At 44.3% G+C, this 18,796-nt stretch overlaps 2 protein-coding genes across 3 annotated transcripts in view; one reads left to right on the top strand and one right to left on the bottom strand.

Moving 5' to 3' along the window:
• Positions 1 to 4,011, top strand: part of mfsd14a1 (major facilitator superfamily domain containing 14A 1) — a 53,127-nt gene extending 49,116 nt beyond the window's left edge. The window contains exon 12 of the mRNA XM_070887269.1: positions 2,286 to 4,011. Within this exon, the coding sequence (XP_070743370.1) occupies positions 2,286 to 2,492 (207 nt within the window). The 3' untranslated portion in view covers positions 2,493 to 4,011. The remainder of the gene's footprint in view (positions 1 to 2,285) is intronic.
• Positions 4,012 to 5,937: 1,926 nt separating this feature from the next.
• The window catches only part of LOC139268694 (spindle assembly abnormal protein 6 homolog), a 68,065-nt gene continuing 55,206 nt past the window's right edge, over positions 5,938 to 18,796 (bottom strand). For both annotated transcript variants that reach the window (XM_070887254.1, XM_070887255.1), the window contains 5 exons: positions 10,316 to 10,449; positions 8,384 to 8,524; positions 7,691 to 7,794; positions 7,437 to 7,528; positions 5,938 to 7,015 (listed from right to left, as the gene is read on the bottom strand). In XM_070887254.1, the coding sequence (XP_070743355.1) occupies positions 6,912 to 7,015; positions 7,437 to 7,528; positions 7,691 to 7,794; positions 8,384 to 8,524; positions 10,316 to 10,449 (575 nt within the window). In that variant the 3' untranslated portion in view covers positions 5,938 to 6,911. The remainder of the gene's footprint in view (positions 7,016 to 7,436; positions 7,529 to 7,690; positions 7,795 to 8,383; positions 8,525 to 10,315; positions 10,450 to 18,796) is intronic.

Genomic DNA, 18,796 nt, shown 5'->3' with positions numbered 1-18,796 from the left:
CTGTCTTCACGAAGGGAGACACAAATAACTTTCCGGAAGTACTAGGGGGCCCGAGGGTCTAGTGAGGAGGAACTGAAGGATATCCTTATTCGGCGGGAAATTGCGTTAGGGAATTTGATGGGATTAAAGGCCGATAAATCCCCGGGGCCTGATAGTCTGCATCCCGAAGTACTTAAGAAAGTGGCCCTAGAAATAGTGGATGCATTGGTCATCATTTTCCAACAGTCTATTGACTCTGGATCAGTTCCTATGGACTGGAGGGTAGCTAATGTAACAACATTTTTAAAAAAGGAGGGAGAGAGAAAACGGGTAATTATATACCGGTTAGCCTGACATCAGTGGTGGGGAAAATGTTGGAATCAATTATTAAAGATGAAATAGCAGCGCATTTGGAAAGCAGTGACAGGATCGGTCCAAGTCAGTGTGGATTTATGAAAGGGAAATCATGCTTGAAAATCTTCTGGAATTTTTTGAGGATGTAACTAGTAGAGTGGACAAGGGAGAACCAGTGGATGTGGTGGCCTCTTGTGTGGGGCTTTTGACAAGGTCCCACACAAGAGATTGGTGTGCAAAATCAAAGCACATGGTATTGGGGGTAATGTACTGATGTGGATAGAGAACTGGTTAGCAGGCAGGAAGCAGAGAGTCGGGATAAACGGATCCTTTTCAGAATGGCAGGCAGTAACTAGTGGGGTGCTGCAGGGCTCAGTGCTAGGACCCCAGCTCTTTACAATATACATTAATGAAGGAATTGAGTGTAATATCTCCAAGTTTGCAGATGACACGAAACTGGGTGGCGGTGTGAGCTGTGAGGAGGACGCTAAGAGGCTGCAGGGTGACTTGGACAGGTTAGGCAAGTGGGCAAATGCATGGCAGATGCAGTATAATGTGGATAAATGTGAGGTTATCCACTTTGGGGGCAAAAACACGAAGGCAGAATATTATCTGAATGGGGCAGATTAGGAAAAGGGGAGGTGCAACGAGACCTGGGTGTTATGGTTCATCAGTCAGTGAAAGTTGGCATGCAGGTACAGCAGGCGAAGAAGGCAAATGGTATGTTGGCCTTCATAGCTAGGGGATTTGAGTATAGGAGCAGGGAGGTCTTACTGCAGTTGTACAGGGCCTTGGTAAGTCCTCACCTGGAATATTGTGTACAGTTTTGGTCTCCTAATCTGAGGAAGGACATTCTTGCTATTGAGAGAGTGCAGCGAAGGTTCACCAGACTGATTCCCGGGATGGCTGGACTGACATATGAGGAGAGACTGGATCGACTGGGCCTTTATACACTAGAGTTTAGAAGGATGAGAGGGGATCTCATAGAAACATATAAGATTCTGATGGGACTGGACTGGACAGGACAGGTTGGATGCGGCAAGAATGTTCCCGATGTTGGGGAAGTCCAGAACCAGGGGACACAGTCTAAGGATAAGGGGTAGGCCATTTAGGACTGAGATGAGGATAAACTTCTTCAATCAGAGAGTTGTTAACCTGTGGAATTCCCTGCCGCAGAGAGTTGTTGATGCCAGTTCATTAGATATATTCAAAAGGGAGTTAGATATGGCCCTTACAGCTAAGGGGATCAAGGGGTATGGAGAGAAAGCAGGAAATGGGTACGAGGTGAATGATCAGCCACGATCTTATTGAATGGTGGTGCAGGCTTGAAGGGCAGAATGGCCTACTCCTGCACCTATTTTCTATGTTTCAAAATCATTGGATTAGGTGGAGGAAAAAGTAAACTAGGTGAATGAGAATGGGAGAAGGAGGTGTTTAATTTTGTTTTCACTGCCAATTTTCTCCCTTTCTGAAGATGCTTGGTTGCAGTTCCATAAAGTGCCAGTCACACTTTTAAGACCGGCAATGTGCGTAAACAGGCTATTTGACTACGGGAGAGGGTAAAGAGTGGGCAGAATGGCAGCAAAGTTGGATCTTGTCACCAGTTGCTGTCCACAAAAGGCATTCCAGGTGTTGTCAGATTCTGATGAGTGAACCCATGCTGATTTCTTCGCCGCCCCCCCTTCCTACCCTAAATCTGAGCATAATTGTAGTGCACTTCCCACTGTCCCATCTGTTAACTAATTCCACAGAATATGAATTAATTCTGGAATCTGCCAAGTCACTGTGACTCAGCCAGTCTGACTTAAATAGCTGAGCCATGTGGAGACTAAAGCTATTTTATGTTTTCAAGGGTTACTGTTATAGTAATAAAGTCATTCCTAGTGTTTGAGTAGCTTTATTAATGTAGTGATGTTTCTATTGTGGTGTTAACACAATTTTCTTTTAAACAGAGTTCAATAATTCCTGGACCACCATTCTTATTTGGAGCATGCTCAGTGTTGCTGGCTTTGCTTGTTGCCTTGTTCATCCCAGAGTATAGAAACAATTCTTTAAGATCCAGCAACTGGAAGAAACATGCTGGTAGCCATGGCCATCCACACAGTCCACAAGTCCCTGCTGAAGCCAAAGAACCTCTACTTCAGGACACTAGTGTATGATGACAGGATGCAGTTTGTTCCAGTACCCACAGTGACTTCTGATGAACACTGAAAACGGAAAATGTACTGGGTACAGTCTTTTTTTTTAAAAAACATCTCCGATTGTGGTGTTGACCTATAAAACAATACAGGATTTTCTGAATCCAGTAAAGTGGGCATTGCAACTCAGGATTGTATTGATCCCTTTAAGAAGACAAACTTGTTGCAGGAGTGCAGTTTTGATATCAGGTCTACACATTAGAACTGAACAAGCCTTCAAGAAGCAAAGTGACTAAAGTATTTACTAAAATAAGCCCTGGGAGGCTTAATTTATTGGTGAGGATTTATGACTTGATGCTACTCCCAGTCCACATGACATGGCTGAAAGTGTATTTTGTGCCATGTAAAAAAAAAAAATATCATTAAACACAGTGTGTTAGTGTAGCTCTGCTTTATTTAAAGGTGTAATGAATATTAGTGACTGACCTAGATATAAAACTGTGGTCAGTCCACACCCCTATGCTGGAGGTGTTTTGCTGTATATGGCTCTAGACTCGTATCCTATGTCCCAGTGGGACGGGTAAGGAGAATTTGTGCAACATCCATTTTGAGCATTACTGTGGAAGCCAGGGTGGTTAGATACTTGAGCCTTAATGTTGTAGAAGCACTTGATCACAAATTGAAAGCTGGTTGTTTCAGTTTATCTGCAAGAAAAAGTATTCAAGGCAGCATGACAATTAGATATGAAATTAAAACACTGCATGTAGTATTCCTTTTCTTTCCAGTATTTACTCAGAATATGTCACAAACAAACTTTTAAACTAGCTTTGAGAGTTCAGCTATTTCATTCAGCCACTTCATCTTGAGTATCATGTTAATGAGAATATTTCAGACTGAGATTGGTGCTGGAATGCCTTACTGTGGTAGACTGGGTGAAATGTGTACTCCATTTCAATTTGCTTCAGCAAGCTAGTCTAAAAGGCAATTGTCTTGAAAATGCTAGTAGTTTGAATGTTTACTAGGAGCATTGTTAGTAATGGGTTTTGCCATTTAAATCAAACATTTTTAATGCCACCCTTTCTATGCCTTTTTAAGTTTTGTTTTCTATACTTTTATAGCTGTTGTAATGAGTGGTATTTATTTAACTTCAAACCAAGTTGTACTGATCAAAACATGTAACTTCAAACCTACAGCCTTGAAAATGTCATTATTTTGTATGTTAGAATGTCCTCTTAATATAGTGGCCTTTTTAGCAATATGATCCATTTTGTGGTAAATAGAAAAAGTTAATCACAGTACCAAATTTGCAACATTCAATGGCAGATACTGACTTTCTTAAATTGCCTGTGCGGTTATTTGAAATGTAACAAAACATTATTGCTTTGTGTAAAATAATGTCAAACATCTATAAAGTAACTCCTGAAAATGTACATTTCATTCTGTGGTGTCTGTTATTTTGCTTAATGCCTTGTTTTACTTGGATCTGATGACCATAAGATAAATAAACTCAAACAATGTAAATATGTCGTCGTTTAGTTTAATAAAGCTAAATATTTTAAGTTAAGCATTTGTCATTGTTTCTAACTATGTCTACTGTTATGAGCTGTTCAAGGTCATTTTTTTTAAAAAAAGCATCATCAACTGCTGGTCGCTCACCAAAGCTAGTTCAAAACTTGTGAATCTTTTCTAAAGTTTCATAGCAAGAGAACTATCTCCTAAACCACTGGTTCGCTGCTCCATCATGCTCTACCATTTAGGCATTGTTTTATCAATGTTTAAATTTAAGGCTGTGCTCATCAGAGAGATGTCTGGTGATGGTGTTACTGCTCTGACTTGAGATTTGTGCCTCAGAACTCACCCCTATCCTATAACTTTTCAGTGATTGCCCTTATATCTGTACTTTCTAAAAGTTCCAGAAGTTGCTGTTTATTGATTATACCTATGTTGCACACCCGGAACTCCGTTCTGGAACACTTTGATTCACGTATAATTTACATTGGACATTCCCTTGCTGCATTCTTTGAAAACTGTTTCAGGTCTTTTGAAACTCTCGCCAACAGCAACCACCTCTTACTATACCCTACTATACCCCACACACAATGTTAGCATATAACTTTGAATACCTGGGCATAACAATTAGGCTGCGAGCCAACAGTGAAAATTAACCCATCACCACTTTTATATGCAGAATATGAAAAAGAAAATTCAGACATGCACTGAACATACACCACCTGTAAAACTGGCTAAATAAAGTATGTTGGTATGCACTTTGGATGCATTAGTACACCTTTTCATTCAGACAGCTCAAGGTCTCAATAGCTTTTCTTGGTTTTCAATCCCCTCCTGGTAGTACTCTCAGCCAGAAGGTTGTGGGTTCAAGTCCCACTCTAGCACATAATCTAGGCTGACACTTCAGTGCTGTAGAAGGAGTGCTGCGCTGTCTGAGGTGCTGTCTTTCAGATGATCCCATCAACTTTCTCAGGCAGATGTAAAAGATCCCAGGGCCCTATTCACAGAGCAGGAGAGTGCTCCTGGTGTCCCAGCCAATATTTATTCCTCAAGCAACAGAACCAAAAACAGATCAACTTGTCATTGTAGGACTTCGCTGTATGCCATTTGCTGCTCTGTCTGCTTACATTTCAAAAGTAATTCACTAAAGCACTTTAATCCCAAAGATACTATATAAATGCACATTCTTTCTTCAGCTGTGGCTCAGTTGGTAGCACTCTCGCCTGAGTCAAGTTTGTGGGTTCACGTCCCACTCCAGAGACTTGAGCACAAAATCTAGGCTGACACTCCAGTGCAATACTGAGGGAATGCAGCACTGTCCGAGGTGCCATCTTTCAGATGAGACATTAAACTGAAGCCCCGTCTGCGCTCTCAGGTGCACGTAAAAGATCTCATGGCACTATTTCGAAGAGGAGCAGGGGAGTTATCCCTGATATCCTGGCCAATATTTATCCCTCAATCAACATCACTAAAACAGATTATCACATTGGTGTTTGTGGGAGCTTGCTGTGCGCAAATTGGCTGCTGCGTTTTCTGCATTACAAGTGTGACAACACTTCAAAAAATACTTCATTGGCTGTAAAGCACTTTGGGACATCCAGTGATTGTGAAAGGCGCTATAATAAATGCAAGTCTTTCTTTTACAGACCACGAAACAAACAGTTCTAGGTGCAGGTAACCTCAAGTCTCTCTGCAATAGGATGTCACCTTCCATGCCAAACATGGGTAAAGCATCTAAGCACAACAATGCAAGAAACCTAAACTTTCAATACTAAAATGTAAACTGAATTACACAACATAAAGGAAATGCTAATTTGTGCCATTGCCCCAGCTACACACTTTCATGTATGCAGAGCTAATAATATAATGGTAAAAGAACCAAGTCAGTACTAGTATAAACAGTATTTATTTAACAGTTCTTATCGGGCCTTATTGGATACAATGAATTCAATGCTTTTTGTAAAAAAATATCTTTTTGCTTAAAATATTTACATTCTTTATATATTTTCATAGTGGCATACATTTGTATTTCATACCAGCAATGTTAAACTTCACTCTGATTATAAACTGTACATACATGACAGATCTCCATCAAAAGTGAAACACTACATTTTTGATAACATCTTTTGGTCAAAAGTCCTATTTCTAGAATTTCTCCTTTATTGAGCTGAGGTGTGTAGATTATCCCTTATTTGACCCTGATTGATTATAAAGTTAATTTAATTTCTATTCAAAATCAGGGTTTTCATGTGCAGTTTAAGGCCATCTCATCCCTCCAGCTTTCTCCACTATCAAAATATATATATTTTAGAACCTGTAAGCTGACTCCAATTGCTTGGAGGGAGCAGGGAGAAGGAAAGAGAGCCAACAATCAGCGGAGAAGGAAAGAGAGCCAACGATCAGCAGAGAGAGAGAATAGACAGAGAAACAAGTGCTGGTGAGGACTTGTGCAACCTGTGGTCACTATGTTAAATATTGACATCTCATGGCACTATAGATCTGCTGTCGCAAATGGTTTTATCCTTCTCATTCGGAGGTTAATCTATTAGTAAATAGGACTCACTGCACATTACCTCATCCTTAGTTTGAATTAGAATGACCACAAAGGAAAAATGATAGAGTTTACAAAACACACACACTACATACCTTGCCTTACTGTGAGCCAACATAGTCCTTGTGGGTTTTTCCATAATTGCCAAATACATTTTTTTTTAAATCGAATGTGCAAAACAAACAGCTATAGCTTTCAGCAATAGCTAAAACCACTAGCTTTGAAGAAATTGATCAATTGATCACTACAATTTCTTCAATCAGTCCAAATATTAGATTGCCCAAAATGTTGTCTCAATACTTGTTAGTGCAGTTCACAAAAACTGTATATTTATGGTGTGGTGGGAGCTGATGAACCTACCACCAAAAATTACTTCATAATTAGGATGGTTCTAATTCTTGTCCACAGAAGTAGGCAGATGCTAGAGGAAGTTGTCCAGATTTAGTCGTTTGTGCTCCTATTGTAGATAGGGATTTCTGGCGTTCTAATAAAATAAAAATATACTTGATAAATTGAACTAAGAACATTTAATACTATCTGTAAATACTTCTACATAATGGCTTTCACTGTGTTACTAGAAACTCATGCATGGATCTAAAATAATTTTACTATTGTGAATATGAGCCATTTTTATTAGCCGCTATCAAATGTTTTAGTTTCCCCCCCCCCCCCCCGTTTATAATGCACGTAGTGCTTTATCTAGTCAACCTTAATACTGGCCTCCCAAATTACACAAAAGTAAGATCAATAAAACATATTATTAAAGTCAAAGCCATTATGAATGACTTTATCAATTTAACTGAGAAAGCTTTAGAAGGCCCAGAAACGTAAGGATTTAGATTCAAATATTTAAGTAAGAACACTGATCACATCATGTTATGTCTGCCATGAAATACTGTTCCTACCTGAACTGAATGTATTGTGAATAGAGAGTCCTCGCAGAGGAATGCTGTCTTGTCGCTGCTTAAAATACTTCGATTCTAAACCACTAACTTTGCTATAAAGAAAAGGAGAAAAATCAATTTGAAGGCTGCTCATCATTAAAAAATAACAGGGTTATTGACACATTATTAACACATTGACCAAAATGTAAATATGGTTATTTTATTACTAAGATGTAATCATAAATGTCAATAAATGGCATTGCACACCAACGCACTTTTCTTTGTCTGATGAAGAAGCTGTGCATAATGCCACTGGAAGTCTTGATTGTGAAGTCATTAATGGTGTATTTGTTTTTGAAAATTGTGAGTTAAACTGAACCTGTCAAAAATGAAAAATATTTTAGATTGTTGCAGATGTAATGATCACAAATAAAACAATAATGCAGTTAAGGCCACAATTTAATACAGAATTTTAGACTAAAATAAAATCAGTTATTTGGAGGTCAAGAATAATTTATGATACAGAATGGGCTTTGTTTCCACAAAGGTTCTCCCACTCACCCACCGAAAAAGCCATGGAAACATCAGAAAAACCGTGTAATTGCTGTTTACGTTGTTTGTCCAGGGATTCCGTGGCTCTTCCGCTGAAGTTATGTAGGATGATTGGGAGAAAGCCTACAGAAATTTACCCTCGCACAACTAGAGCAAACAAAATTCAAATGTGCCATATATTTGATTTATTTATTCTTAACATAACAGCACCTTAATAAAGAAAGGTTTGATTTATTTAAGATACATTAATCCACAATATAATTTTCTTTACACTGAATCTAATTCTAAGTTTAATGCATTTCAACAAGAAACTTAAGATTAAAATGGTTCCGTAAACTGTGTGCATTTTCTTGGATTCTGCCGCACAGTATAAGTGACACATCAACTAAAAACTGAAAAAAAGCACAGATGCCTGCCTTTGGTCCCAAGCTGTGCTCATTTGACACAACATAGTGTGGCTTCATACTATTGGCTGTAAACTGTTGTGGAAAAGATGACATCACAGAGGTAACTGGATAGTTGGTTCCAGAAACAATTAAAAAAGGATTTTTCTCCGACTGCAATAAATGAAGGAACAAAGTGTCACATTAACTATTTCAAATATCCATACCAACTCACAAATGTTCAAAACATGCTGAATTGTGCAATCTAAAACTTTGAAATACTGTACATGATATAGTGCAGCAGGTTCAAAACCAATAGTATAACTACAACACTGGATTCTCTATTCATTACAGTAAAGGCATCACTGGAGTTTTGCTTATAAGCAATTATGTTAGGTGCTTCAAAAAAAAACCCTGAAATAATACAAGGGTTCCTGAATAATAGGTTTCTTTTTGGTAAAACACAAAACAAAAGTAGTTCTTTTCTGATTTGAAGTTTTAAGACTTTTAAACAAAAGCGTCCCTTTTTGTTCCTCAAAACTCAGTTGCTAAAGGCAGCATATAAAAGCCATATAGACCAGAACCTACATTTTCCTCTGTAAAGAATGAAGGAAAATGGGATGGGTGGGGAGCATTGCATCAAATCCGTGCCCATTAAAAAATGACCACCAATATTTTCCTCCGCCTCTTGGATGATAACTGCAGCCATCCTTCTATTGCCATTCCTGCCACATTTAAATGACATTAAGTGGGCAGGACTTGGGCTACCAATGGATTTCCCTCGGTTTCTACTCCACTGATCTGCATAAACGAGGCAGTGGCAATCAGGTGGAATAGACTTTTCATCATCATCATCATAGGCAATCCCTCGGAATCGAGGAAGACTTGCTTCCACTCTTAACATGAGTTCTTAGGTGGCTGTACAGTCCAATACGAGAACCATAGTCTCTGTCACAGGTGGGACAGATAGTCATTGAGGGAAAGGGTTGGTGGGACTGGTTTGCTGCATGCTCTCGGCGACGAGACTCAAGGTGCTCAGCGCCCTCCCGGATGTGCTTCCTTAGGGCGACTGGAAGCATTCTGGCCACTCCTCCTTCTTCCCACTCCTCCAACTTCCCTTAATGTGTGGCTGGCCTCATACAGAGACAATGACGAGTTTGAACCCATCATATTTTAGAGGTTGTTGCTCCCTTTAAATTCTGCCCTGTCCATTTCAGTCGCTGCAATGCGTGAGCTATAAAAACCCAAGGCTATCCCTCCTGCACAGAGGCAGAGTCTCATTAAAGAGCACTGGGAGTTCCCAGTCAATACTTAATTAACCCTGATCCAGGAAATTGGGATAGGATCAAATAGTGGGCAGAAGTCCCATTTGCAACAAGCAAATAGAAGGAAAATCCAGAAATTCCCAGGTTTATTTCCCAGTTTGTGCTGAAGCAGCTGACCTCTGCTCAGTAGCATTAGGTGCACTATTATTGCCTTGAGCATCCCTGGGCAATGGAAGGGAATAGAAATGCAAGAGTTATGTATCTTATGAAGCTGGTAGTGACCCCTGATGGAAAGTGCAATGTTGGAGCAGGATGGAGGCTGAATGTTATGCCCCATGGTGACACCATCAAGAACTACACAGGAATAATGGTCGTGGGGCAGGACATTATTGGGAATCAATGGAACTGTCTTCTAATAAGGAATCAATGCCTTCAGGAATGGAGAGGAGAAATTTGGCCAGAAAAACAGGGAAAAAACAATTTACTATGATTCCAGCATTAAAACTATTAAATCCTTGTGCAAAATCATTTTCCATTACCCCTATAACACAAATAAGAAACATTGACTGCTGAAATCACATTGCTTTGTAATCCTCACACTTCAACGCTAAATACGCAAGAATGCTTTTCAATGATGCCTCAATTAGAAGCATGCATCTTTAGATCATAAGTGGTACATTAAAAGAATCATTGTCCTTACCATATTGTGATGTACAGTTTCTCTCTTGTAGATCCCATTACTTCCAGAAGCACAATCTATCCCAGATGTTCCCATTATCTCTTTCTTCCTCATCATTTGGTTTTCATTAAGTTGTTTGTTGAGCCATGTAATCACTAATGGACGAGAAAAAAGTAAGTTAGATACCCCAAAAAAAGTTTCTGTAAACTGTTAATTTCACACAAGGAAAATGAAATCCTTTACTGCCTGCCCAAAATGTATTTGTCTTTCTTCTGTCATGAGTCTCCCGTGTGCATACATGCACACACATGTACACTCCTCCTAGCTAAGAAGCAACGCAGTCTCAGACCGCAGACAATGCTGCTTCCTGACTCAGCTACTTGATCCTACAGAATGTGCAAGACACCCCATTAACTTTATCTCCTCCCTCTCTCTTCTCCTGTCCTCTATCCTCCCCTTTCAGCCTCTCCCTGTGCCACCTTGCAACTGGCTACATAAAACATATTGGGCCAATATTAATAATTGGCAACTAAATCTAGTGCAAATAATCACACAACACAACAGTGAAACCGCAATTTGTCTTGCAGCCTTATTTTAAAACCCTGATCTTGCTATCCTTTATTGCCTGCCCAAACTATATCTTTCTTGAGTAGAGTAACAGTCAGATATTGTGCTTTAGGCACGACAGGTAAAGGGGAAAGTAAAAGATGTAAAGTGATTAAACCAGGAGAGAGAAATAAGAAACATGTGAGTAAAACATTAGAGCTGAAGAACAGGTTCGGGTGTGTGGGACAAATAAGAATTCTTTACGCAAACGCAGAGTATAAGGAATAAATTCAACTTGGAGGGTATGACATAATAGCCATTCCTGAGACATGGCAGCAAGACGGTCAGGACTGGGAACTAAATATACCAGGTTCTAACTGGAAGGATAGGGAAAATGGTAGCAGGGGAGGAGTCGCCTTAGTGATTAAGGATTAAATCACTTTAATGATAAGAGAGGATATAACGAGAGGTAAGCAGGCAGTGGAGACTTGATGGGTAAATTAAGAAATAGGAAAGGATTTAAGACTGTAGTGGGAGTTGTGTATAGAATCCTGGTAACAGCTGTGAAGTGCTAGATTGTATAAATGCAGAGATTAGACAAGCATGTAGCAAAGGCAAAGTGCTTTTAATGAGGGATTTTAACTTTGGATTGAGATAAGCAGACTAGCACCTGTCAGAAAGGTAGTGAATGTTTTAAGTGTGTCTGGGATAGTTTTCTACAACAATAAGTCCTAGAGGCAACAAGGGGGCATGCTATATTAGATTTAGTAATGAGCAATGAGCCAGATTTAGTTAACAGCTTAACTTCGTGAACATTTATCAAATAGCGATCATATCATGATTGAGTTCAACATCGTGTTTGAAAGAGAGAAACGAGAAACAGCTACTTAGATTCTAGATTTGGGAAAGGCCGACTTCAAAGGGATGAGACAGAGACTGCCCACAGTAAACTGGGCAAATCTGTTACTGGGAAAAATGACAGATGATCAGTGGGAGATGTTCAAAAAGAGTTTAATGTGATACAGAATCAGTTTATAACCTTGAGGGACAAGAGCTCTACTTGCCAAAAAAACAGCCATATACAACTAAAGAGGCAAGAGACAGCCTAAAACTTAAAGAAAAAGCATACAAAAATGCAAAAAAATAACACAGGTCCTGGCAAATGGGAAAGATACAAAGAACGGCAAAGGGTCACAAAACAGGACCAGGGATTTCCAGGTGCTGGTAGGGATGTTGCACTTTATCAAGGAGGTTTTGAGGGTTTCATAGAAACATAGAAAATAGGTGCAGGAGCAGGCCATTCAGCCCTTCTAGCCTGCACCGCCATTCAATGAGTTCATGCCTGAACATGAAACTTCAGTACCCCCTTCCTTGAAGTGCTTCCTCTGCGGGCAATAATCAAGGGAATAATGGAGGCATGTGAAAAAGGAACGGCAGTAATCATGGGGGATTTTAACCTACATATCGATTGGTCAAATCAAATCGCACAGGATAGCCTGGAGGAGGAATTCATAGAATGCATACGGGATTGTTTCTTAGAACAGTATGTTACAGAACCTACAAGGGAGCAAGCTATCTTAGATCTGGTCCTGTGTAATGAGACAGGAATAATAAACGATCTCCTAGTAAAAGATCCTCTCGGAATGAGTGATCACAGTATGGTTGAATTTGTAATACAGATTGAGGGTGAGGAAGTAGTGTCTCAAACGAGCGTACTATGCTTAAACAAAGGGGACTACAGTGGGATGAGGGCAGAGTTGGCTAAAGTAAACTGGAAACACAGACTAAACAGTGGCACAATTGAGGAACAGTGGAGGACTTTTAAGGAGCTCTTTCATAGTGCTCAACAAAAATATATTCCAGTGAAAAAGAAGGGCAGTAAGAGAACGGATAACCAGCCGTGGATAACCAAGGAAATAAAGGAGAGTGTCAAATTAAAAACCAATGCTTATAAGGTGGCCAAGGTTAGTGGGAAACTAGAAGGTGGCCAAGGTTAGTGGGAAACTAGAAGATTGGGAAAATTTTAAACGACAGCAAAGAATGACTAAGAAAGCAATAAAGAAAGGAAAGATATATTACGAAGGTAAACTTGTGCAAAACATAAAAGCTTTTACAGATATATAAAACGGAAAAGAGTGACTAAAGTAAATGTTGGTCCCTTAGAAGATGAGAAGGGGGATTTAATAATGGGAAATGTGGAAATGGCTGAGACCTTAAACAATTATTTTGCTTCGGTCTTCACAGTGGAAGACACAAAAACCATGCCATAAATTGCTGGTCACAGGAATGTGGGAAGGGAGGGCCTTGAGACAATCACTATCACTAGGGGGGTAGTGCTGGTCAGGCTAATGGGACTCAAGGTAGACAAGTCCCCTGGCCCTGATGAAATGCATCCCAGGGTATTAAAAGAGATGCGGAAGTTATAGCAGATGCATTCGTTATAATCTACCAAAATTCTCTGGACTCTGGGGAGGTACCAGCGGATTGGAAAGCAGCTAATGTAACGCCTGTTTAAAAAAGGGGGCAGACAAAAGGCAGGTAACTATAGGCCAGTTAGTTTAACATCTGCAGTGGGGAAAATGCTTGAAACTATCATTAAGGAAGAAATAGTGGGATATCCAAATAGGAATAGTGCAATCAAGTAGACGCAGCATGGATTCATGAAGGGGAAATCATGTTTAACTATTTTACTGGAATTCTTTGAGGATATAACGAGCACGGTGGATAGAGGTGTACTGATGGATGTGGTGTATTTAGATTTCCAAAAGGCATTCGATAAGGTGCCACACAAAAGGTTACTGCAGAAGATAAAGGTATGCGGAGTCAGAGGAAATGTATGAGCATGGATAGAGAATTGGCTGGCTAACAGAAAGCAGAGAGTTGGGATAAATGGGTCCTTTTCGGGTTGGAAATCGGTGGTTAGTGGTGTGCCACAGGGATCGGTGCTGGGACCACAACTGTTTACAATATACATAGATGACCTGGAAGAGGGGACAGAGTTTAGTGCAACAAAATTTACAGATGACACAAAGATTAGTGGGAATGCGGGTTGTGTAGAGGACACAGAGAGGCTGCAAAGAGATTTGGATAGGTTAAGCGAATGGGCTAAGGTTTGGCAGATGGAATACAATGTCGGAAAGTGTGAGGTCATCCACCTTGGGAAAAAAAAAGTAAAAGGGAATATTATTTGAATAGGGAGAAATTACAACATGCTGTGGTGCAGAGGGACCTGGGGGTCCTTGTGCATGAACTCTTTTGGGAGCGAACAAAAAAAACGTTAAACCGTGCCCCCCCCCCGATCTGGGGGAAACACCAACCATTTACAAGGCCCTTTTTTTTTTTTTTTTGGGCACAGAATCATATTTTCCTCCAAGTGGCCCCTATAAAAGGGAAGGGGGACACTAAAAGCACCGGCAATTAAAACAAATTAACTTAAAAACATAAAATCAAATTAAAATTTGGTTGCCGGGCGTGATGATGCACTCCGGTCCCTCCGGTGCCCACCTCTCGCGGAAGGCCGCGAGCGTACCGGTGGACACCGCGTGCTCCATCTCCAAGGACACCCTGGACCGGATGTAGGCGCGGAAGAGAGGCAGGCAGTCTGGCTGAACGACCCCCTCGACCGCCCACTGCCTGGACCGGCTGATAGCACCCGTGGCCGTGCCTAGGAGCAGTCCCACGAGGAGGCCCTCGGACCTACCCGCTCCCCTCCGCACAGGGTGCCCGAAGATCAGGAGTATGGGACTGAAATGCAGCCAGAATTTCAGGAGCAGCCCCTTTAAATAACAAAACAGGGGCTGCAACCTCGTGCACTCAATAAAAACATGGAACACGGACTCTTCCAGACCGCAGAAATTTGCAGGCGGCCTGGGAGCCCGTGAACTGGCTTAAAAATTTATTGCACGGCACTGCTCCGTGCACCACCCTCCAGGCCAAGTCCCCGATAAATAGTGGGAGGACCCCCGCGTAGAGTGCCTTCCATCGGGGACCTCCGCCTCCTCCGGACGGCAAGATGGTACGCCATGGCGTGTCCGGACGGCAGGCGAGGATGGCAAAGTTGAGAGTGTGCAGGAGCAGCCCGTACAGGAAACCCCTCCGCACGGAACTGAAAGGCACGGAGGGGATTTCCCCGAGGTGGCTCAAGTTGTGAGGCGCCGGCCCCCGAGGGTGGTTCCGGGGTTTGGCACCGATGAGGAATTCCGTCCGGACGGGGGTCAGTTCGGACGGGATCTCCCCACGTGCTTGAGCCTCCTCGATGCACCTAACGGAGTCGGGGCCCAGAGCTCTTTTTAGCGACTCGATGGCATCGGCCGCGCAGCGGACGTTGGCAGAATTTAGGCGCCGCGCCAGCGTGTCTGGCGCCATCCAGCCCGCTCCTCCGCCATCGAGCAGGTCCCTGACCTTGGTCGCCTCACCAGCCACAGCCCTCTCGTCCAACCGCCACCCAAAACCTCGGTTGTGGAGGTACGGATTCCCGAGCAGCGGCTCCTGCAGGACGGCCGCCACTCCAGCCGGTGGAGAGCTGCGCTTGGTGGAGACTTTGTTCCAGACCCTGATGAGTTCCTTGTGAAAGACAGGCAGCTCCCGGAGGGCGGTCCTGACGCCCCCCACACTCACAAACAGGAGCTGCGTGTCGTAGTTCAGGCCGTGCTGCTGGCGGAAGAAATACATCGCCAGAGCACGCCACCTAGGAGGGGGCTCAACGTAAAGGTATCTCAGCAAGGTCTGAAGACGGAAAGTCGCGAGCTGGGCGCTGACGCACACCAATGACTGACCGCCCTCCTCAAGCGGGAGACTCAAGACCGCGGCAGAGACCCAGTGCTTCCTGTTGTTCCAGAAGAAGTCCACCAGCTTCTTCTGTATCTTGGTGACAAACGCAGGGGGAGGGGTCAAAGTGACCAGCCGTTACCACAACATGGCGGCCACCAGCTGGTTTATGACTAGCGCTCGACCCCTGTAGGAGCAGTCCTGTCCAGCGCCCTAGGCGTGCGGCGACCTTGGCCTCCAGCTCCTGCCAGTTCGCCGGCCAGGCTTCCTCGTCGGGGCTAAGGTAGACTCCCAGATAGAGGAGATGGGTCGTGCTCCAGGCAAAAGGCCTGAGCTCCTCCGGCAGGGAGTCCACCCGCCACTGACCCACCAAGAGTCCGGAACATTTCTCCCAGTTGATTCTGGCGGAGGTTGCGGCCGAGTAAATCTCCTGGCACTCACGCATCCTCCGCAGGTCAGCGGGATCCTCTACCGCGAGGAGCACGTCATCGGCGTAAGCCGCGAGGACGACCTCCACGCCCGGTACCTTGCAGAGCCAGTCCCGTCAACCTCGTCCACGCAGACGGCATATAACTGGCCGGACATGGGGCATCCCTGGCGCACCCCTCTCCCAAAGCGAAGGGGCGCCGTCAAGGACCCGTTAACCTTAATCAGACACTCCGCGGCGGCGTACAAAAGTCGGATCCGGGCGACGAAATGCGTCCCGAACCCGAAAGCGCGCAGAGTTCCGAACAGATAGTCGTGATCCACCCTGTCGAACGCCTTCTCTTGGTCGAGGGATAGGAAGGCGACCGACAGACCAGCCTCCTGGGAGTAATGGATGAGGTCCCGGACCAGATGGATGTTATCGTGGATTGTCCGGCCCGGGACCGTGTAGGACTGGTCGGGGTGGATCATGTGGTCCAGCACGGTGCCAAGGCGAGCAGACATCGCCCTGGCGAAGATTTTGTAGTCCGTGCTGAGGAGGGAAACCGGGCGCCAGTTCTTAAGGAGGCGGAGATCGCCCTTCTTAGGCAGCAGGACGATGACTGCCCTGCGCCAAGAGAGGGGCATCTCCCCGGTCGCCAGACTTTTCCCCAGGACCCGCGCGTAGTCGCCCCCCAGGACGTCCCAGAACGCCCTGTGGAACTCCACGGTCAGCCCGTCCAGCCCCGGGACTTTTCCCCTCGAGAGCCAGTCGAGGGCGCCGCTCAGCTCCGCCAGGCTTAGCGGAGCTTCCAGATTTTCGGCGCCCTCCGAGCTGACCTTCGGCAGGTCCTCCCACAAAACTCTACGCGCTTCCTCGCTGGACGGCTCCGGAGACAACAGGCCCCGTAATATTCATGGGCCCTGTTGTTGACGCCCTCCGGATCCGAGACGAGAGAGCCGTCGTCGGCCAGCAGCGTCAAGAGCTGCTTACGGACACCCTGTCTTTTTTCCAGCGAGTAGAAGAAGGGGGAGCCGCGGTCCAGATCTCGCAGGAACCGGATCCGCGACCTCACGAACGCGCCTCGGGACCCGACGAGCTGCAGGTCCTTCAGCGCGGCCTTCTTCCTTGTGCATGAATCCCAAAAAGTTAGTTTGCAGGTGCAGCAGGTAATCAGGAAGGCGAATGGAACGTTGGCCTTCATTGTGAGAGGGGTGGAGTACAAAAGCAGGGAGGTCCTGCTGCAACTGTATAGGGAATTGGTGAGGCCGCACCTGGAGTACTGCTTGCAGTTTTGGTCGCCTTACTTAAGGAAGGATATACTAGCTTTGGAGGGGGTACAGAGACGATTCACTAGGCTGATTCCGGAGATGAGGGGGTTACCTTATGATGATAGATTGAGTAGACTGGGTCTTTACTCGTTGGGAGTTCAGAAGGATGAGGGGTGATCTTATAGAAACATTTAAAATCATGAAAGGGATAGACAAGATAGAGGCAGAGAGATTGTTTCCTCTGGTCGGAGAGACTAGAACTAGGGGGCACAGCCTCAAAATACGGGGGAGCCAATTTAAAACCGAGTTGAGAAGGAATTTCTTCTCCTAGAGGGTTGTGAATCTGTGGAATTCTCTGCCCAAGGAAGCAGTTGAGGCTAGCTCATTGAATGTATTCAAGTCACAGATAGATCGATTTTTAACCAATAAGGGAATTAAGGGTTACGGGGAGCGGGCGGGTAAGTGGAGCTGAGTCCACGGTCAGATCAGCCATGATCTTGTTGAATGGCGGAGCAGACTCGAGGGGCTAGATGGCCTACTCCTGTTCCTAATTCTTATGTTCTTATGTTCTTATGCCCACCTAGGGATCACTTGCCGTGTATGAGTTCCGAGTACAGCGCTTGCTTTGGAAGTCTCGTTTCAGGCATTCAGACAATGTGGCCCACCCAACGGAGCCGGTCATGGGTGGTCAGTGCTTCAATGTTGGAGATGTTGGCCTGAGCGAGAACACTGACGTTGGTGCGTCTATCCTTCTAGTGGATTTGCAGGATCATGCAGAGGCAGCATTGATGGTACTTTTTCAACGCTTTGAGGTGTCTACTGTATATGGTCCATGTCTCTGGGTCATATAGGAGGGCGGATATCACTACTGCCCTGTAGACCATAAGCTTGGTGCCAGATTTGAGGTCCTGGTCTTTAAACACTCTCTTCCTCAGGCGACCGAAGGCTGCGCTGGCACACTGGAGGCATTGTTGGACCTCGTCGTAGATGTCTGCCCTTGCTGATAGTAGGCTCCTGAGGTAAGGAAAATGGTCCACGTTGTCCAAGGCCACGCCGTGAATTTTGATGAACGGGGGGGGGGGGGGGGGGGGGGGCAGTGCTGTGCGGCGGGGTCAGGATCTTGTCTTACAGATGTTTAGTGTAAGGCCCATGCTTTCGTACGCTTCGGTGAAGATGCTGACGATAGCTTGGAGTTCGGTCTCTGAATGTGCGCAGATGCAAGCGTCGTCCGCATACTGTAGTTCGATGACAGAGGATGGGACGACCTTGGATCTAGCCTTGGTTCTATAGTTTAGTTCCACTCCAGCGGAGAACCTGTTGAGAGAGAGATGGAGCATTACAGCAAGGAAGATCGAGAAGAGTGTTGGCGCGATGACGCAGCCCTGCTTGACCCCGGTCTGGACGTGGATTGGGTCTGTGGTGGATCCGTTGATCAGGATCACGGCTAGCATGTTGTCGTGGAGCAGGCGAAGGATGGTGTCAAACCTTTGGAGCTGCCGAAACGGAGGAGGA

Source organism: Pristiophorus japonicus, chromosome 8 (genome assembly GCF_044704955.1).
Source record: "Pristiophorus japonicus isolate sPriJap1 chromosome 8, sPriJap1.hap1, whole genome shotgun sequence".
NCBI lineage: Eukaryota > Metazoa > Chordata > Chondrichthyes > Pristiophoridae > Pristiophorus > Pristiophorus japonicus.
This window is presented reverse-complemented; position numbering and strand designations above follow the sequence as displayed.